Source organism: Ammospiza caudacuta, chromosome 6 (genome assembly GCF_027887145.1).
Source record: "Ammospiza caudacuta isolate bAmmCau1 chromosome 6, bAmmCau1.pri, whole genome shotgun sequence".
In the NCBI taxonomy this organism is placed as follows: Eukaryota; Metazoa; Chordata; class Aves; order Passeriformes; family Passerellidae; genus Ammospiza; species Ammospiza caudacuta.
In genome coordinates this window covers 13919945-13941250 of record NC_080598.1, presented here as the reverse complement: position 1 = coordinate 13941250, position 21306 = coordinate 13919945, and the positions used below count along the sequence as shown (strand labels likewise).

Genomic DNA, 21306 nt, shown 5'->3' with positions numbered 1-21306 from the left:
AATCTCACACATCATAAGAATTAAGTACCAGAAAAGCAGCAAGCTGAACTCCTTTCCTTGTCTGGTCTAGTGGAAGATGTTCCACCCATGGCAGGGGGTGGAACTGGATGGTCTTTAAAGTCCCTTCCAGCTCAAACCAGTCTGGGAATCTGTGATTCCATGACTCACAAGGGAGGCTCTCCTATGCCATGGCAAAGAAACCAGAGGCAGTACCAACGTGTTTCAATTCAAACAGCACTTAAACCTAAAGCTTCTTTGCATTATTCTTTCTTGGGCTGGGCAAAGCATGACAAGGTTGTACAAAAGCACATTCTTGCCTGTCAGGAAGGGGAACTTCAGTGGCAGCTGTCCCAAGTGGAACAATACAGAAAGAGAGAACAGCATAACACCATGACACAGTCAAGAGACAGATTCTCCGACCTTTCCAGCCAAGGGTCGGCCATCCTCTGCCTCAGGTGAACAACCACAATAACAAGATCACCTCCTCTACAGCCTAAATAGACTTTAGGCAGACCAAGAACCCAAAACACCTGCCCTGCTGGCTCGGGGGCTCCCTCGGCGACTGGAGCTGTGCCCGACAAGCCATTTGAACCTTGCCACGACGGCAGGGGAGGGAGCACAGCGCGCTGAGCTCCTGCAGCGAGGCAGCACCGGCGCGGCTCCGAGCCTCCCCTCACGGCCGCCTCCCCTCAGGGCCCGCCCGCCGCCATCTTGCGGCACCGGCGGCGCCCGGGCCCCGCGCGGCCATGAGGGACGGGTGCCTTGGAGGCGCTCGGGCCGTGGGGAAGTCCCCCGGATGGTTCTGGGGACCGGAGATGCCGAGGCCGGCAGGTCCCGGGCCAGCAGAGCCCCGGACGCGCTCTGCTGGGGACAACGGCGGAGTCAGGGTCGCCCAGGCGACCGCCCGCCCCGAGCCCCAGGCCCACGGGCCAGCCAATCACAATCGTTCTCCCTCCCGCCGCCCCGCCCCGGCTCCTGACGGCCGCGTCCGTCTCGTGTCCGCGCTCCTGATTGGCCGCCGCCGCCCAGCCGGCTGGGATTGGCGCGGGAGCGCGCGGGCCGCGGGTGCGCGCGCAGGCCGGTCCCCTCCGGGCACGCACCGTCCCTTATAGGCACGCGAGCCCCCACAGCCGCGGACATGTCGGTATCCCCCGTGAAGCGGCAGAAGATGGAGTCGGCGCTGGACCAGCTCAAGCACCACACCACGGTGGTGGCTGACACCGGGGATTTCAACGGTGAGAGGCGGCGCGAGGGGATCCCGTCGCCGCATCTTCTCCTTAGCCCCCTCTCCCGCCCCCCTGCACGGAGAGTGGGCGCGCCCGGCCGAAGGGGCGCGCACTGGGGGGAGCGAACCACCCTGCGGCCGGAGGGGGGCGGCGGGAGGCGCTCGGTGGCGGCGCCTTGGTCCCCATCCCAGGGCAGATCCCGCCCAGGCGGGACATTTTCCAGAGCCTCCCGTGATCTCCCAGTTTGCCCTCGGGTGTGCCCTGACCACCACGTTCAGCTCTGCGTGCTGTCAGACTCAAGCCAGGCTCTGCTGCGCTAATGAATTCGGGTTTTCTTCCAATGACCTGTCTGGATCTGGGACGGGTTTGGGGTTTTTTCCAAACTCAGGGCAACCCGGTTCAGCGGAGGGTGTCGCTGCCCGTGGCAGGGGGTGGAACGGGACAATCTTTAAGGTCGCTTGCAACCCAATCATTACAGGATTATGTAAAAATAATGCCAGAGTGCTTTTGTTTCCCTTATCTGCTGAGAATGAGCCAGCACAGTCCTTTCTGAGAAAGGGAGGTGGCCTTCGATTAAAAAGCCACTTGTTCCCAGGCTGTCACTGCCTGGCCCGGCACGGACACGGAGCCTGCTCGGTCCCTCAGAGCCAAGACCTCCCTCCCTGAGAGCAGCCCTTGAATCCTGTCCTGTCCTCACCCGGGCCTGCAGTAATCCCTCCATCGCTTGCCTAATCCTGTTGGTGTAAGAGTAAACAATCCTAAACAGCCACTCTCAAATGTCTTAACAGTACTAAAACTTAAGGTGGAGAGAGCACAGGGGTGGCAACAGCTCAGACACAGGAAAAAAACAAACCCCCAGGATGGGCAAGGGGGTGTTTGTGTGCAGGCACAGTAGGAACTGTAGAATATCCCACTGGGATCATCAAGTCCAGCTCCTGGCCCTGCTCAGAACATCACCCAGTTGTTCTCTGGGCTGCTCTTGCCAGCTGGGGGTTATTCTTGGAGCCCTGTCAAGGCAAGAGCCTTACCTGGCTCACTCCTGGCAGGTTAAACCCTGGTGGTTGTTGCTGCTGCTGGCTCCCAGTGGTGTTTGTAGAAGGTGTCAGTACAGATGCTTTAAGCAGTACCCACATGAACTGAAGTTCTGAAGGAGTTGTTTGCATGGAGTGGACCACACTCCAGGATCCCGATCATTTCCTGGGAGGGATCCATGGAAAAACAAGGCTTATTTTCAGTACAGTTGCATTCTCTCACTTGGGGTTTCATCCCTGTGCAGAAATGCTGAGGAGAAGGGGCTGGTAATACAGATTTTGGTGGGTTTTTTTGACATTTTAATTGTATTGTTGAAAGTGCTTAGCAGCCTGCAGAGGCTCTGCCCCGTTTGCCCTGGTGCCAGGCTGTGACTACAGCCAGCAATGTGTGCCACAGCCTGCTGGAGCAAAACCTGGCATCACCTGGAACAGGCATAGTCCAGGGCTTAGGGTAAGACCAAGGGTCAAGTGTCTTCCTGGTAGGACAAGGAAATGAGAAGAGCAGATACTGAGAAACTGCAGCTGTGTGGAAAAGGTTTAAAAAGCAGTAAGAAAAGGTGCTGGAACCTCACAGGTGAATTCACCTGTCCTGGCCCCATCAGTTGGACAAAAACAAAAGCCTGAATTTCTGACTGCTTCAAGGGAAGGTCCCTAGTTCTGTGTTTCCTGGAGCTCAGCTATGCTGGTTGGGATGAAGTCTGGAAATTAGTACTACTCTCCATCCATCACTTCTACAGGTTTATACTTTTTGGCAATTTCTGCAGTTTACAAACTTTAAAGCTAGCTGTATCTTGTGACTGCAGCCCAGTTGTTCTGTGCTCTGGCACAAAGCAGCCTTCAGGCAGTGTTTAAACACCACTGATGTGCTCTGTCATTAACAAGTGTTAACATTCTCACCTGGCTGAGCAAAACCCTTCTGATTTCTCAGGCAGGCTGGCTGTTTCAAACAGGCTGGTTTTCTTTCCTTAGCCATAGATGAGTACAAGCCCCTGGATGCCACCACAAACCCCTCCCTGATCCTTGCTGCGGCTCAGATGCCGGCATACCAGAAGCTCGTGGATGATGCTGTTGCCTACGGGAAGAAGCTTGGTGGGTAAGTAAAGAGGGGTTTCATTTCCTGTATTTAAAACAGACCTGTATTTAAAATGCCTTCTTTATTTACAAGCAATGTACTGGGATTTCCCCCTCGTGTATTTGTGGGTTTGTCTCCTGCCCCAAAAGGCCTCAACACTTGGAGAAAAATTCCTTATGCCCATTCCAGATGTGTATCCTCATTTCTCAGCTCACACCTGGCCTTCCTTGCTCAGGAAAGCAACAGCACTATAGGAAAGTGTCCAAAGGCTAATCCTGCTGACAGGCCAGAAGTGGCTCACTTGAACTCTGGAATTTAATGTTAAATGAGCTGTGAAATTTGATCTTCAAATCCACAGCAAAGTGTAAACTCACCTTTTTTTTAGCCCTCATAAATGCTTTTGCTCTTTGTGGTTTTCAGGTCAGAAGAGGAGCAGATCAAAAATGCTTCTGACAAACTTTTTGTATTATTTGGAGCTGAAATCCTGAAGAGGATACCTGGCCGTGTATCCACAGAAGTAGATGCAAGGTTGGCTCTTTTCCCTCTGGGTTATCCTAGATATTTGTAAACACAAAAAAGTAAACTGAGTTGGAGAAAGATTTTTTTCTCTAGAAGACCAGTAGGACTTACATTATTAATAATAAAGAGTGTGGATTTCCCTTAGTTTGATTAGAAGTCTGTAACAAAAACAAGTAGCACTGACCTTGGATTTTCATAATCTTCATCTTGCTGCTTAAGCAAGGGAAACCTCACACTTCCAGTTGTAGTTTTGCTAATTCTCTTCTGTGTGATAATAGCTGCTCAATTTAACAAGAGATCTGTTTGAACAGTTTTTTCCAAGACTTTCACAGGACTTGGCTGTTAACTTGCTCAGTGCCAATTTCTGTTAATGCTCAGATTCTGAATTAGTTACAAGAAATTTCCTACTCGAAGGGGTGACAGTCCAGGAGGGATCTGAGAACACAAACCTGCTGTTGGCATGTAAATGCTGATAAAACAGGACAATGTTTTCCCATGGGGCCTTGGGGCAGAGAATTAAAATAAAATAATAAATCAGTTTTAAACAATGCTGCTCTTGCCTTAAAGGCTGTCCTTTGATAAGGAAGGAATGATCCAAAGGGCGAGGCGCCTCATCGACCTCTACAAGGAAGTAGGGGTTGGTAAAGATCGGATTCTCATCAAGCTCTCTTCAACCTGGGAAGGAATCCAGGCTGGCAGGTAAGGCTGTGTGTGCCTGCTGTGCTGATTCATGGCATGCTTCTGCCTGTCCACAGGCACTGATATTGCATTCTGCCCTTGAATAAACAGCAGTGCTGAAAGCACTGTGCCATGAGGAAGTCTGTCATGAGCATGGAAGGTTCCCTGCCACAGCTTGCTGTTGAAATAGGCAAAGTTTCTTCATACAAGGGCCAGGCCACAGTTTCCTGAAATACCCTGCTAAGCTGGCTGCATTTGGCTAGAGGAACAGCATTAATAAAGCAGAGTTTGGTAGCACAAAACATTTGCTGTTAGCTGACAACTTGTGCACCCCATTCCTAAATTAACTCAGGGAATTCAGTAGTTTGAACTTAGCAGCTCATTCCTGAATATGAATTCTGTAGGTGAGCAAAGTGCTGTTCTAAGCCAGCCTGTGTCTGCAGGGTCCTGGAGGCCGAGTATGGGATTCACTGCAACATGACCTTGCTGTTCTCCTTTGCTCAGGCTGTTGCCTGTGCTGAAGCTGGAGTTACTCTCATTTCCCCGTTCGTGGGACGGATCCTGGACTGGTATGTTGCAAATGGAGACAAGAAAACCTACGAGCCTTCAGAGGATCCAGGTGAGCACACACTGCTGAGAAAACAACAGCTGCTTATTCAAACAGTTCACTCATAAAAATCCTCTCATGGCAAATGCTGGGTTTGAGCATGTTCTAAATAATCACTTACAATAAAGTTGCTGGTTTCTACTTGCAGGAGTGAAGAGTGTCACCAAGATCTATAACTACTACAAAAAGTTTGGCTACAAAACCATCGTGATGGGCGCCTCGTTTCGCAACACGGGCCAGATCAAAGCGCTCACGGGCTGTGACTATCTCACCATCTCACCCAAGCTCCTGGCAGAGCTCAGCAAAGAGCACGTCAAGTTAACTCCCACACTCAGTGTCAAAGAGGGTGAGTCTGCTCCTGGGGGCTTGTTCTGACTTCCTTTCTTCTGCAGTGTTGAGAGTCTGGGGTTCTGGTCAGTGCTGTGGTACTCGCTGCCATCCTGCTTTAGGGATAAATCGAATTTCCTAGAGGAAAGATTGTAGCCTCAGAAGGAAATACTGTAGCCTCAGTACAATATCACTGCTACAACTGCTGACACTGAGCAGGAATTGGACTACAGTGGGTTTGGAGTGAGCTTCCATACTCTGCACCTCTCCCCGTGGGACAGGCAGGGAGGAGGAAAGTTAATCTGCACATGCTCAGGATGAAATTTTACTGAACAGTAGCAAAGTAGCAAAGATGCTAAACTTGATTTCATCTTAATTTCTAGACATGCCAAGAGGTGTTTTCCCTCCAGAAATTAGAAACTAAGCATACACAAGACTGAGTGATTTGATCTGGTGACACTGCCACAAAGGCTTGGAATCCTTGCTCCCATTACACTGCCTTAAGCCCAAGCTGGATGGGGCTTGGAACAATCTGGGATAGTGGATGGTGTTCCTGCTTGTAGCCAGGGAGTGGAACTGAATGGGCTTTAAGGTTCCTTTCCACCCAAATGATTCAAGGATTCTCTGACCCTCTCCCTTTTCTGCAGCCTCATTAAAATGCTGGTTTACATCTCAGAGCAGCTCTGTGCACAGCTGTAGCCATGGGCTGCTGCCCACAGGCTGCTGCTGGCCTGGGAGCCTGCTATCAAGCGAGCTTTTGTTAGTTCTTGCCAAATAATCAAAGCCCTGATTGTTCAGAATATTTGCTTAGAACGTCTCACTGCTGTGGGGTGGTTACACAATTCCTTAAAATAGGCCTAGAATTGCTGTGCCATTCTGCAGCAGGTACAAGATAATGACAAACATAAACACTGTTTTAAGATAAACTGATTTATTAGGCTACCTTTTTCTTTTCCCTCTTTGTTCTCCTCCAGCCATATCAGGAGCACTTTCAATCTCACATCCCAGACTATGCTCCTGCAGCAAGCCATACTGAACATATCTAAAATTTTTCCAACACACAGAAATGGTCAGAACTCAAGACAATTTTAGGAAGTCTGAATTTGACAAGAATCTGATCACCTGGTCTGTTTCCTTTTCTACTTCTCCTGCACAGCTCAGGCGTGTGATCTTGAGAAGATGCACCTGGACGAGAAGGCATTCCGCTGGCACCACAACGAGGACCAGATGGCTGTGGAGAAGCTCTCTGATGGCATCAGGAGATTTGCTGCAGATGCAGTTAAGCTGGAGAGGATGTTAAAGGTAGAGATCATGCTCCTCCCATGTACTGCAGCCAGCCTGGTGTGGCTGAGGATTAAACAAGTCTGGGCAGGTCTTTGGACAGGTTATGTAGGACAGGCCACCTAAACTCAGTGAACTTGGTAAGCCTCACTGCACGGCAAGGAAGAATTGGTGCCAGGTGTGGGCTATGCCTGCAGCTTGAGCCACAGGACTGGCAGCTCATCAGGATAACTGTCAAAGTGAGAACTGCCTTAAATCTGATTGATTCTGAGCACAGGATACAAATAATCTGCAGGTAGTGAGCTGGAAATAAATCATGTTTGTACGAGCAGGCACTAAGAAAGTGCAGATCTGCTGTCAAAGTTTTATGTCAGATTTTGGAGAGGCTTTCACATAGGATTCATCAAACTGATTTTTGGGGAAGAAACAGTATACCTGATCTAGGCACTTGGTGACTGGCAGGTCCTTGCAGCATTCCCAAACTCTTACTCAGCTGTGCTTTGTTTATTGTTTTTCTAGGAGCGAATGTTCGGCACTGAAAATGGAAAATAAGAAAAGAAAAATTAATAATCAGCATTTCCCTGAGTGCTCCAAGCTGAGGTGGATCACCTGAGGTTCAGTGGATGTACAAATGTCTTACCTGTACAAGTATCATGCTGTGTATGGATAGATTTCTGTATCATGCTTTTTTTTTATCAATTTGCAAAGGGACAAATGGAATTTCAAATTTTTGTGGCACTTTTGTCAATACATGCAAATTAAAACCGACTTGCCTTGTAACGTGGTCGATTCATTGCTGCAGGAGACGCCTGATAGGATTTTAATCTTCAAATTCCTTATTAAGTCTTCAGTCCTAACACATTGAAGAAAACAGTTTTTAATTTCAGGTTGTTTAAAAGAGCAAACACAGATTTCACAAGCCCCTCTTGGTCCAAAACCCACCAACACTCCTGTGAGACACATATGTATGTCAAAATATCTATGTGTATCTTATTTGTTTATATAGATCCTGTTCTATGAAGAGGAGACAAGAACAAGTGATAGGACAGGAAGGAAATGGCCTCAAGTTGTGCCAGGGAAGGTTTAGATTGGATATTAGGGAAAAGTCCTTCACTGAAAGCTGTCCAAGCTGGCACAGCTGCCCAGGGCTGGGTCCCCATCCCTGGAGAGATTTAAAGACACATGGATGTGGCACCTAGGGACAGAGACGATGGTGGCCTTGGCAGGGCTGGGGAATGGCTGGACTTGATGATCTCAGTAGTCCTTTCCAACCTCAGTGATTCATTCCATGGTTCTGAGAGATCCCTGCTCATTCATGGATGCAATTTGCTGTTTCCTGACAAAGTTGCCTGAACTCAAAGGGAGAAAAGGCAGCAGCACTGACAGCCACGTGCTCTGTCCACAGCAAGGGAGGCACTGATCCTCCCCCAGTGTGACACAGCAGCTCTGCTGTCAGCACATCCAGAACAAGCTGGGAGCTGCTGTTCCAGCCAAGGGGACAGCAGCTACAATCACACACAGATAGCTGGTGCTGCCCTCCCAGCCTGCCCTGGGAACGGTGCCAGTCTGCCAGAGGGAGGTGAAATCCCCAGGGGACTCATCCAGGCCCTCTGTCCTACAGCTGTGGAGAGGGGGAAGCAGACCAGGTTGCCCAAAGGGAGGTGACCTTTTCCCCTGTCAAAGTCAAGCCAGCACTAAAAGCTTGATCCTGCACATCCCTTCTCAATTTAACCTATTTTGCATTTTTCACTCTTACTAAACTGAGAATTCCAAGAGATTCCTAGAATGATTTGGGTTGGAAGGGGACCTTGAAGACCATCTCATTGCACCCCCTGCCTTGAGCAGGTTGCTGTGCTCTAACCCCACACACTGCACCACCAGGGCAGGGCAGGGATTTGGGCACACAGGATTTGGGGACTTGGTGCTATCAAACTGGCTGGTCAGAGGCTTGGAGCCTCTGGAATAAATGCCCCTTCTTCCCCCTGAGTGAGGCAAGAACCTTCACATGCATGGAATCTGTCCCCTCACATAGCCAAGACACAGCTGGGTCAGTAACACCGTGGAGCTCAAATGAAACTGAAGCATTGCAGAAGGTGCTCCAGAGAGAATGAAATGCACAGTGAAAGGGAAAAAAGAACAAGAGGTAGGAAAAGGTATCTGAGTAACCTTTCTCCACTCACCAACAGATGCCTCTCAAGAGCTGAGGAGGCAAGAGGGGTCACGGGGTCAGTCACAGGATCCCTTCCTTCCTGTGGTGGCAGCTGGTGTTTCAGAACTCCCCAGCCCTGGGGTTCTTTCTCTGCAGCACAGATGGATGTTGTGAGGGGCCTGACATCCGTGGCTAAGCCACAAACTCCACATCCTTTCTAAAAAAAAAAAAAAAAAAAAAAACAAGCACCACATAAACTGTACAACCTAAAGCTTGTACAGCTCTTTAGTCAGTCACACAAAGTGTGTTCACTCCTTAACTCTTCCTCAACCTCCTGTCTCTTCAGCAGATGCAGGGATTTCTCCCGGGGCCCTGTCTGTGCCCTGCTTACAAACTCCTGGGATTTCCCACATTCCCATACCTCCTCAGATTAAGAAATCAGGAGATGTCTCTTGTCTCCCAGGAAGATCTGTGGCTCCCACAGTCATAGTGACAGGACTCAGGAATTAGGGGCAGATACAACACCTATGTTTGGAGAAATCCTAAAGAATCAATAAATAAACTTTAAAGCATTGATTTTAAAATGACAGCACCTTTCCCAACCTTTCCTTGTGGTGGCTGCTCTGATTCCAACATCCAGCTCTGTGCAAAAACACAAAGCTTGGAGGGGGGTTGGAAAAGCTTTTCCTTCCTCCTCCAGCTGTGCCTTGCATCCCATCACAGACTGTGCTAAGGGAGACACCCTGCTGCTCCCAGCACAGGGTACAGCAAAGCAGAGCTGTTGGAAGAAAAGACACAATAAAGTACATCCATTTATATTCATCTTCCCAACATGGAATTTAATTTAAAATTAGTCCTGAGAGTCACTGGTTATGTCTATCCAATACAGCCCTCACAGTCCAGGATGGATGGCACCAAACCCAGACAGTTCCATTTGAAATTTTCAAGTAAACCAGGACCAAAGAGGCACTTCCATCTCTTCTGGCCCTTGTTTGAATGCACACAAGATTAACAAAGCAGCAGATTCCATTTTAATTTTTGTTTACAAGATTACACTGTAGAAACTCTGAGGAAAGAATCTTAATTAAATCAGTTAATACACAAATGGAATGCTGGCATGACCAACAACCACCAGCTGCACACAGGGCCAGAGCTCAAACATTTTGTCAGGATCCTCAAAAACACAAAAGCTGAGATCATACCCACAGGCAGGTCCTGGGGCTCTGTTTTCCAGAGTTAAGCAGTTTCCCAAATGCTGCACCAGCACCCCTCTTCCCAGCTCAGGTGTAACCCTGCCAGGAAAGGCTCCCAGACCTTAGGGATGGTGGGCTGCCCTCTTTTGGATGAAGAAATCCTTTGTGGGGTGCAGGACAGCAGTGCTCATTTACAGCTGTGAGCCAACATCCAAGAAAACTCCTCCTGCCTTTGGATTCATCCTGCTCCACGTGCTGCAGGGGCACTCTGGTGATTCTAGCAGGTACCTCCATGTCTGCCTGTAAAAACATCACAGGAAAACAGAGGATGTGGTCCCTGCTATTAAGCTTAGAAAAGAGGTAACACTGTGAGTCCCAAACAAATAAATCAGTAAAACTCTAGAAAATAAAACCAAACCCCCACCCAAATAAATAAAACAACAGAACCCACCAGCTGGATGTTACCAGGAACAGATTTCCAAGGAAACAAGCCTGCCTGGAAACATTCCTAGGACCAAAGCACCAAGCACTGCACAGCACAATGCTGAAACAATAAAGATTTGTGTAGGATGAAAATTTCCCAAATTTGAAGGTTTTCAATTCTTTGGGAAACAAAGGAGAGACAAAACCCCACTCCTTGGATGCCTGGGATGGGATTGTTCACAGGGCTCCTCAGCTGGACCAGGCACAAGAGATACAAACTGAGGTACCTAAATTATTCCCACAGGAAGTTTAAAATGCAAGACTTATCCAAAAATCCTTGCTCTTTGTGTAATGCCACTTCATTATTTTAGTTGATGTAAATATCTTTTAGGTAAAGGAAAAGAAAATACCAAATAAACTATCAAATTTTACATTTGTAGTACAAAATTAACACAGAAAATGAACAGAATAAAACTTTCCTGAACATACCTGAATGACATTCAACAAATTTGTGCTTCATACATTCATTTGATCTTCTTTTCTCACCATTTTTTTTTAACAATTTTTCCCAACCCCTGGCTAAAATTGGTCATCCTGTACAAGAACTTAAGAGCTATCACCACTAATGGCCTCAAGGTGTGCCAGGGGAAGTTTAGGCTGGATATTAGGGAAAATTTCTTCATGGAAAGGGACATCAAGCACTGGAACAGGCTGCCCAGGGCAGTGGTGGAGTCACCATCCCTGGAAGGGCTCAGAAAACACATGGATGTGATACCTGAGTTTGAGTGGTCAACATGGTGGTGGCGCTGCACTGATGCTTGGCTTGATCTTAAAACTCTTTTCCAACCTAATTTCCATGATTCTGTGACTCAGGTGGCTTCCAGTTTGTCAGCAAGACTTGAGGAGGTGACACAATCCAGCCCACCACATGCAGAGCCACCCCACACAGCTGCTGGCCCTGCACACATCACCTCTCCAGCCTGACCACATCTTCCTCCCCCAGTTTTCCCAAGAGCAACTTCATGGTGTGATGGGAAAGAGTGAAAATACACACAGGACCTCATCTTTTTTTCTGTTCTCAAATGGGAGGAAAAAGAAATCACCATCAACTTCCCAGGCAGTGTGCTTTGTCCAACCACCTGACAGAGGCACAAGCACAGCAATTCCAGCAGGTCCTGGATGCCACAAAATAAGGAAAAATTGTACAAAAGATGACTGAACAAAGCATCTAGAGGTCTGAATGCTGTTTGCTACCTAGCAGCAGATGAATGAGCCTGGACAGAACCTCATTTAAGGAATGAAAACAGGACACAGAGTAGACACCAATGTTCTATTTTTACAGGTAAGCAGAGAAAAGATGTAGCAATTTTGGCAAAATCTCATGGAAACAAAGACCCCAAGGCAATAGTCTCCCACCTCACAAACAAGATGTGGCTTTCCAGACTGAAAGTATTTCCTGATGGTGTCAACATCAAATCCCCAAGATGGCTTGGCAGGAATGAAGATTTAAATTATCAAAGCTGATTGATCATTTAATATCTATCAAAGCACAATTTTCATTTCAAATTCTGGTTTTCATTTCCATCAATGCCAAGGTTCTGTGAGCTGGGCTCCAGAATGCAACAGCAGAAGACCCAGCAAAGCCCACAGCAGTCTGTCTTTTCAAATCACACTGAATTCTTGAGACAGAGCTAAAAAAATATGGATTCACACAGAAAAGAGAAAATTTCCTGACTTGATGATTTGTTAGAACCAAAATATTGTAATATCCTGGTAAGAAAACAAAATTGCAGCCCCATTTCTTTACGGCACTGGAGAAATGCTGCCCACAATTCCAAGAGGGAAGGAAAATCAATTATCTAAAAGTTAATTTATCTACTTTCCAATAATTTTGTATGTTTGAGCCTGCAACAATTAAAAAAAAAATCTCAGTCTGGTTATTCCTTCCCATGCTCAGCTTCAAGCCACACCTGCAGCTCAGAAGGAAGGAGAAGCCCAGACTCCACCCCACAGCTGGGTCCTCAGATGGGACCCACATTAACCACCTGCATTTTCAGTGCCCCAGTCCACAAAATTCCAGCAAGAGACAGCAGCAGTGTGCTCCCAGAGAGGAGCATTTCCAAGAGAACAAAACCCACAACATAAGCAGCACAAAGGAGAACAAATAAACAATTGTAGGACCACGTTAAAAAAAAAGCTGAGCAAACTTTCTGAACACAATTCCAGCCATGTGAACAGGAAGAAAATAAGGGCACGCTGCGCACCAGCACAGCTTCAGCAATTTGTATTCACAGCACCAACTTTTGGGGGCTTTTGAGGAGATGGCTCCCCACATCTGTAAACTGAGGGTCTAGAGAAGCGGTGAGGAAATGGAGCAGCAAAAATATAAGGGAGTGTCCCAGCTGCTTCTGACAACCTCCATCCATTCCATCCACACAGAACCTGGCACTGCCACAGTCACTTCAGAGTCCAGGACAGGGGTTCAGAGGGGTCTTCATCCAGGTCACAGCCATGGAAATCCTCAGCCTGCTGGCTCTTCATCCATCCTCTTTGCAAACAGACCTTCCCCTTCATTTCCTGCTGAAGGAAACACACCCAGACACAACAGGACCTGTTAGTGCCCACAGGACAGGACTGGTACCCCACACTCACCTGAGCAAAATAAGAGGTTTGTGGTTATTCATATGGGCTCCACCATCTGACAAGATGACACTCAAACAAGCCAAGCCATTTCCAAAGAAATTAAATACATTCATTCCCAGAATCCTAAATCAGAGCTGACTCAAAGCCAGCCTGCCAAAGCTCAGGAAACAAGAGCTGTTTCCCTGAACAGAAATGTTTAGTGAAGCCTGTTCAGCATTTTACTTTGCCAGTTCCACTACAGCTGTGCATTTCCCCACACATTTTCATCTTTTTCTTTTCAATAATCAAATGCTCCTTGCCAAAAGACACAACTGCCTGGCTGGCTTGATCAAACAGAAGTGACACACACTTCAGCAGAAAACCAGGGGGAAAAACCCCTTCTGAGAGACAATATTCCTGAAACAAAAAAGAAAAGCTCACCCCTGGCTGTTCCCAGTTCTTGATCCCCATCTTGCCTCACCTGACATTGCAAAGAATCAGGAGGTTCTGGACAGCAGGAAGGGTGGAATGCTCATTCTGTCCTGTCACCAGGTGCCTGTCCAGCACCACATGGACAGCATCTGGGCTGCTGGCTGAATACAGGAGGAAAAACACAGGGATTGCTCAGTGCCAAGATCACACACCTGACAAACCCACACAACACGTAACTATTGTGGCCAGACAGATTTGCTGGGTGCTGATCTATCACCCCAGCAGAGAGGGGCAGTCTCAAGCCTCTCATCCTGAAAAACATTCCCTAGGAAATCCTTTTCTGAAAGGACAGGACTGAGTCCTTGACTCAGTTAACAGCAGGTGGGTAAAGTACACATATCAGGAGATAATGAAAAACTCAAAGTGTGTGTTTGAAAACTACAATTACTCACAATACAACACAAACTCATCTTATGCCAGACATGAGCTGTGATCACCATGCTACAAAAATCAAATACTCATTTTCTGGCCAATTACAGCTCCCCAGTGTGCTCAGATCTACCAGCAACTGCTCAGCACCCCAACAGAATTTTTAAGTTTGCTCACTCCACACAGATTCCCAGACTGGTTTGGACTGGAAGAGATCCTAAAGCTCATCCAGTCTCACCCCCCTGCCACAGGCAGGGACACCTCCCAGTATCCAGTGTTGCTCCAAGCCCTGTCCAAGCTGGCCTTGCAAATGAGCAGTTATATATTGGTAAATGAGGGAATGGGAATTGCAGCTGAGAGATCCTGCCAGAGTCCTGCTCAGCTGGACACAACCAGCACACAAACACTCATTTCCCAAGGAAGACACAAAGTGCCCAAGATCCCATACACCAGGCATGACCCACCACTGAATGTAGCTCCAGAATCCTTCACAAAATCCTCCACAATAATGGACAAACTGGCGAAATTGGGCTGCCTCACCAGCTCATACACAGAGGGCTGAAACAGATCAAAAGGAAATTAGTTTGGCTGGCTTTTTTTACAGAAAAAGCCAAGAAAAACCAGCACATACTTCCCTGAAATTTATATTTCTGTTCCCTCTACTATTCACCCAGCCAAATGACCACAAGCAGCTTTGATGGATTTTGTGTAGGGAGCAAAATGGAAACTCTTAAGTGAGTTAAGTAAAGAGGAAATAACAGCACCAAACAATTTCTGCAGGTGTGATTAACTTCAGGAAGGCACAGACCTGTCTGTCCATGGCACACAAATATTTGGACACAGATGCTGTGCCACCTGCAGAGTCCAAACCCAGTAATCCATGTTGGAATGAAAATGGGAAACAGCTTACAGACAGAAAATTTAGGAGCAGTTAGAACTGTAATACACAAAAGGAAGGAACTTAATTTTATGGCTTCCACAGCAACCATAGCTAGGCCACAACATGACTTAAATTATTTCATCATGGACTGTAACAATCCACAGAGAGTCATAAATGATCCTTAACTCAAAGAGAAGCACATGAGAACACAAATAGCTTTTGTAAGTCACAAAATCCTTATTTCTTAACTTTCCATGTAAATTTTCCACACTAGAAAGCTGTACTAGGGCCATTTGCATCACTCTGACACTACAAAATGGGCTGTGAGGCCAGAACACACAAAATAAAGTATCAGCAGTAACTGGCTGCTTTAATTGCAAGCCAGTTTGTACAAACAGCCTTTTTTCCCTAAAACTTTTAACTTTTTTCCTAAGACTTCCTCTACCTTTCAAAAAGAAACTGTACTTTGAGAAATATAACTTATCCTTAGCATTCATTAAACAAACAAAAATTTTTTGTAAGTCCTCAACAACAAATGCAAAGAGCTGCAGCAGGAATTTCCAGCTCTTTTTTTTTTTTTTTGCTTCAGTTTAAAGTTTACTGAACAATCAGAGGGAAAGCATTCCCCACATGCCACTAAAAAGTTGGACAAACCCTTCATGCACCCAGTGCTGGGCCCCTTGTCAACGACAACTCTGCACATCTTGCACAAGCCAAGGGCACCAAACTGATAATTTATATTTACAGGAAGCTCAAAACTACCAGAAATCACACAGCAAAAAAAGCCCCCAAACAGCAGAAACAAGGTAAAAGCTTGGCTTACCCCTGTCAGGCTGTATCCCTGGAAAACCCAGGATTTATCCTCATTGGTGGCACAACACAAAGCTGCCACTCCCTGCCCCACAGCACAGATAGGCTCTAGAAAAGAATGAAAGCACATTTGTGAGCATCTCCAAATACTTGAAACACAGCTGAGCCTCATGCTGCCCTGCTGCTGTGAAGTTACACTGCACTGATAATGCTCCTTTAGGCTGTAGGGGCTTTCCTGCACCCTGCAGTGGCAATTATTGCTATCATAAGAATTGCTACCATTATTACAGTATTACAATTATTTTATTACCATTACAGTAAGAGGAAGAACAAGAATTGCAGATTTCAACTCCAACTCCAGAGACAGCTCCACAAATGCTCAAATGTGGAGCACACCCCAAGTCTTGATTAAGTGCAGCCTTAATGATGATCCTGGGACATTCCACACTTGGCTCTGAGCCTTGAAATGCTGCTGATTTGGACAGAGCCATTTCTGTAAGGCAGCAAATCCTTCTTCTGAGACAAGCCCTGAAAAGCTACTGGCATTGCTCCTTAAGATACTTTTTCCTTTTCAAGGCTTCCTTTTTCCTATTTAAGACACATTAGGACACTTTTTTTTTTTTTTTTCCTTTTAGGACTCCCTTCATCCTTTTTAACACACGTTAAGACACTTTTTTTTTTTCCTTTAAGTCTCCCTTTCCCTTTTTAAAGGCCCATTAAGCCATTCGTTTTCCCCCTTGACATCTCCTTTCTCCTTCCCAGTTTGGAATGCTCTTCAGCCATGCAAACACTCTGAAGGCTCTGGAAGGCAGCCACCCTGCAGAGGCAGCACAGGAGCCCTGTTTCATTCACCCAACCCCCAGGGATGTTCACCTACTGCTCTCGGTGCTGAAGTGCTGCAGGATCTTGGCCAGGTAGCCGCTGTTGGCCAGGTCAGTCACAGCCCCGGGGCAGTTTGGGATCAGCAGGGCGTGGTACCGAGCCCCTGGGTGGGAGGGAAGCAGGATTGTAGGACAGGTAAAAAACCCCAAAAGCCTGATAATAAATCCACTGCACGTTTGGAAAAAAAGGACAAACCCACATAAATCAGTTTACCTAAAATTACCTAAAGAAACTAATAAAGCTACACAGAAACTAATAAAGCTACACAGAAGAGAGAAAAAGGACAAGGGACACACATTTTTAATGAGCCAGGCATAACTTACAACTGTTCTGTCTGCTGGCTCCTACTCCAGCAAAATACTTATTTTTAACAAGTAACAATGTATTGTGTGCTTGTATACACACAGACATTATTTGTATACATTACATATACATTAAAAGAGAATGACCATCCCAAAATAAATAAGAAAATTGCAAAGCAGTTGCTTGGACTTCCTCTTAAATAAAAGGTAAATCAACAACTGCAGCTCTTGAAAAACAACTTTCCTGCCTTTTCTGTGTCATTCTTGCCTAAAATCCTGGCCCTGAGCAGGCCCTGTTTCTCAGACAGGCCTGTGGTGACAGCCTCACCATCGATGGACTCCAGCTTGGCGGGGCTGGCGTAGGATTTCATGCGGAAGTCCTGGATCCAGCGCATGTTGCCCTCGTTCACATCCACAAAGTCAATGGGCTTCCCCTGGGGACAACACGGTGACAGCCTGGTCAGCATCACTGCACAGGCATCCAGGACACTTCTGAAGGATGGCCATGGGGGATTCTGAGATGCTTTCAGCTCTTAAAAACTTGAAACTCTCCGTTTTCCCCACTGGATTACTGCTAATAGTTTTCCCTCCACTCTTTGTGGGAAAAGATACTGGATAGAGAAGTGCAAACCCACGCTACAGAAAGGCTGCAGTCACTTTGGTATTAAAAAAACAGAATTAGGTCTGATTTTTTAATACCAAGTCCCTTAATGTCTACAGCCAATAAAACACTTCTCAATATATTTATATTATATCAATTATATTTTTTTTCATTACAACTGAGATATCAATTGGCTTCAGGCTGAAATTCCAGCATTTGTCCATTTTCACTCACCCCAGGTGTTGCCACTTGCAGGTTAAAGGCAGAGCTGGCCAGAGTAAAGCAGTGAAGGAACGACTGGGCTGAAACACCTGGAAAACAGATTCCAACACCTTAGGGAAACAACAGTGATAGTTTAATGCAGGCCACACTTTATCCAGGGTGAAAAACGCCAATCACTTGTTTTTAAAATTTTAAAAGTGTAATAGTAATAAAATGGCTATAAAAAAAGTAATATAGTTAGAGTAATAATAATTTGGGCAATTTGAATTAGGATAATATGAGACAATAGAAACAGAGTTACGGACATCCAGGTACCTTTTTCTGGGCAGCATGAGCCCAAAAAAGGACACACGTTAACAGAGGATTAACCCTTAAAAGCAATAGCCTGTTGCACATTCATACACTTGATACATGATGCATAAATTCCATTCAAACAAAGGATTTGGTCTGGTCATCGTCTACTTCTTCCTCCTAATCCTAAGGTGCCTTCAGTCTTTAGCTAGGCAGGAAAAATTCAGTTTCATATTATTAAAATGTTAATACAGCACTACTAATCAACACAACAAAATACATACAGTAAATATCTGCATAGAGCCATATAATATGCACTTTTCACATCCTTCAAAGTACACAAGCTTAGGTGTTTGCTCATCTTGAAAGCTCTAAATAAATTCAGATGATTATTTTGTTAGGATTTAACGATTTTAAAACATCAGAAATGTACAGTCTTCATTACAGATGAGCTGAGGAACAGAATCCTGGAATGATTTGGGTTGGGAGGGACCCTAAAGCACATCCCGTACCAACCCCTTGCCACGGGCAGGGACACCTCCCACTGTCCCAGGCTGTTCTAACCCCTGTCCAAACTGGCCTTGAACACTGCCAGCGATGGGGCAGCCACAGCTTCCCTGGGCAATCCGCACCAGGGCCTCAGCACCCTCACAGGTAAAAGATTCTTTCCCCAAACACCCAATCTGAGCCGAGCCTCCTTCCCCTCAAAACCACTAAAGCCGCACGCAGAGGAGCCGAGCAGCACAGCTGCACATGGCGGCCACACCTGCAGCGCAGGATGGGCGCGAACGGAAAAGCGGCACAGCTGGGCAGGGAGGGCACACGTGCGGCTGCACAGCCCGGCTGCGGTGTCACCCACACGGGGGACACACACGGCAAGGGAGCCCGGCTGCAGTGTCACCCACACAGCGAGGGAGCCTGGCTGCAGTGACACCCACACGGGGGACACACACGGCAAGGGAGCCCGGCTGCAGTGTCACCCACACAGCGAGGGAGCCTGGCTGCAGTGACACCCACACGGGGGATAACACACGGCAAGGGAGCCCGGCTGCAGTGTCACCCACACAGCGAGGGAGCCTGGCTGCAGTGACACCCACACGGCTGCACAGCCCAGCTGCAGTGACACCCACACGGCGAGGGAGCCCGGCTGCAGTGTCACCCACACGGGCAAGGGAGCCCGGCTGCAGTGTCACCCACACGGGCAAGGGAGCCCGGCTGCAGTGACACCCACACGGCTGCACAGCCCAGCTGCAGTGTCACCCACACGGCAAGGGCCGTGGGACGGGCACACGCGGGACACGCCGCGACAGCCGCACCGGGGACAGCCCAGCCCAGCCCAGCCCCGCCCCGCTCCGCCCCGCCCGCCGCGGTGCTGGGAAGGGACGGGGAGCGCGGGACACCCGCAGAGGCCGGAGCGGCGGCTCCCCGCGAACCGGCGGGGCCCCCCCGAGAGCGTCTCACCCGCGGTGGCGGCGCTGGCGACGATGAGGCAGGAGGGCTTGGCCAGCCGCTCCGACATGGCGGGGCCGGGGCCTGAGGGCAGCGGCGGAGCCTCGTGCGGCCGCGCGTGCGCGGTGCGGGGCGCGCGGAGGGGCGGGGAAAGCGCGCGGAATCCCGAGGGAGGCGGAAAAGCGCGGGAAGCGCTGAGGGGGCGCTGCCGCCACCGGGAGCTTTGGAAGCGCTCGGGTGTCCCGAGAATCCCGTGGTGCCACGTCCCGTCGGCAACTGACATTCTTTCCTTATTTCCCCATCTCCGTAAACCTCAGTGTTCCGTTTCTGCATTTGCATCTCTCATCCCTGTGTGAACTTAATAGGTTTAGCCCTTGCTGGCTGCTGGCGTGTTGCAGACACAATGCAGCATAAAACGAAAGGTGTAAAATAAAGACAGCACAATCCTGCTATTTGCTTTATTTGTTTATTGGAAAGGGTTTAATTTCTAGCCTGGTTTCCTAAAGGAAATGTAGCTTATGCCACCTTGTTGGTCTCTTCAATCGTCTCTGTCTCCTTTTCTCTCCAGAGCTGTGTTCCGAATCCATAGGCTGGTTAACCTGGATGTTCCTCACTGCTCCAGCTTAGATACCAGAAAATTATTTTTTAAGGGGAAAAAAAGCATCTCATTCACTATTCAGTTTCCCTGGGGAGTACTTCAGGATTTAGTGCCACTCCAGCAGCCTAAGCCTTTATATCACAGAGCATCACATTTATGGTCCTTATTCTCTGCTTGTGACTCCAGTGCTTTTTAAACAAAGGACAGTGCTGTCCAACCCCTGTTCCATCAGCTCTTCCCATCCTCCCTTCACTACTCCAGGCACGTGGAATTCCCCACACCCTGACTGGGGCCATGGGAGGATCAGGCCCCCATCCATCCCAGCCTCTCATCAGCTCCAGCATTCCCACTCAGAAAATAGGAATTTATTTGATCTCCTGCTCCTGTCAAACTAAAACTCGAGTCCCCAGCTGTGTTTCTGCAGCAAAATCCTCAGATGATTACACTTTTGCAGCTGAAGGATGCCCTTTTTCCTGACCCTGTGGAATTTACAGGATTTTTCTGCCCAGTTCTTAAGAAATTAATTTCCAGAATCCTGCAGAGTTCCATCGGGACCCTGATTGGAGCTGGTGTAATACAACACCAGCCCTGTGCAGTGACACGTGCTGCCAAAACCCTCCTCCCATCCAGAGCCTGCAGGGAATCCGTGCACAGGGACCCCAGAGACACCACCCAGTGCTCAGGGGATGCTTTGTCTGGGAGGTGTTCCTAGGCCATCTCAGAAACAAAACCAGAAAATCAACGGGAGAAATTTGGCAGGAAAGGGTCACAGCAAAGAACTGGGGGTGAAAGCTGGAGACCAGGCTGTGGGATAGGGAATCTCTTGGATCGGAAATGTTTGGGTAAATCTACAATTCAATTTAGTTCCTATCTGGGAAAAACAATAATCATCCTGCTGATGATTATTTCCCTGAGCAGGCTGGAGTTTATTTGGGGCAGGAACTGCCTTTTCTCACAGTTCTCAGTGGCATCACCTAGAAAACATTGGGCCTTCAGGAAACACAGAGATAGAATCCAGGAATCACAGAATGGTTTGGGTTGGAAGGGGACTTAAAGCTCACCTCATTCCACCTCTCCCATGGGCAGGGACACTTTCCACTATCCCAGGTTGCTCCAAGCCCTGTGAACCCTCACCTTGGACGTGTCCAGGGATGGGGCAGCCACAGCTTTCTCCAGACAACCTCCATAGGGGGCACAGCAGGCTCCACTCACACCCCCAGGTACACGAAGATGCTCACGGGAGGAATTATACAATCTCTCTATGTGTGTGTATATATATCTA

General features: G+C 47.8%; 2 protein-coding genes across 3 annotated transcripts; one reads left to right on the top strand and one right to left on the bottom strand.

Moving 5' to 3' along the window:
* Positions 1-1077: 1077 nt before the first annotated feature.
* TALDO1 (transaldolase 1) lies at positions 1078-7509 on the top strand. The gene is made up of 8 exons (XM_058807384.1): positions 1078-1235; positions 3227-3350; positions 3750-3857; positions 4416-4547; positions 4970-5145; positions 5282-5479; positions 6617-6762; positions 7261-7509. The coding sequence occupies exons 1-8, from the start codon at positions 1139-1141 to the stop codon at positions 7291-7293; spliced, it is 1014 nt and encodes a 337-aa protein (XP_058663367.1). The 5' UTR covers positions 1078-1138; the 3' UTR covers positions 7294-7509.
* A 4342-nt stretch (positions 7510-11851) lies between these two features.
* Positions 11852-19522, bottom strand: GATD1 (glutamine amidotransferase class 1 domain containing 1). 2 transcript variants are annotated; one of them, XM_058807316.1, is made up of 8 exons: positions 19439-19522; positions 17699-17775; positions 17192-17297; positions 16557-16664; positions 15693-15787; positions 14454-14547; positions 13610-13721; positions 11852-13086 (listed from the first exon to the last, which is right to left on the bottom strand). In XM_058807316.1, exons 1-8 carry the CDS (start codon positions 19494-19496, stop codon positions 13077-13079), a joined length of 660 nt encoding a protein of 219 aa, XP_058663299.1. In that variant the 5' UTR covers positions 19497-19522; the 3' UTR covers positions 11852-13076. The 2 variants fall into 2 exon arrangements, with proteins under 2 accessions (XP_058663299.1, XP_058663300.1); XM_058807317.1 differs by having other exon boundaries at positions 11852-13083.
* Between the last annotated feature and the right edge of the window lie 1784 nt (positions 19523-21306).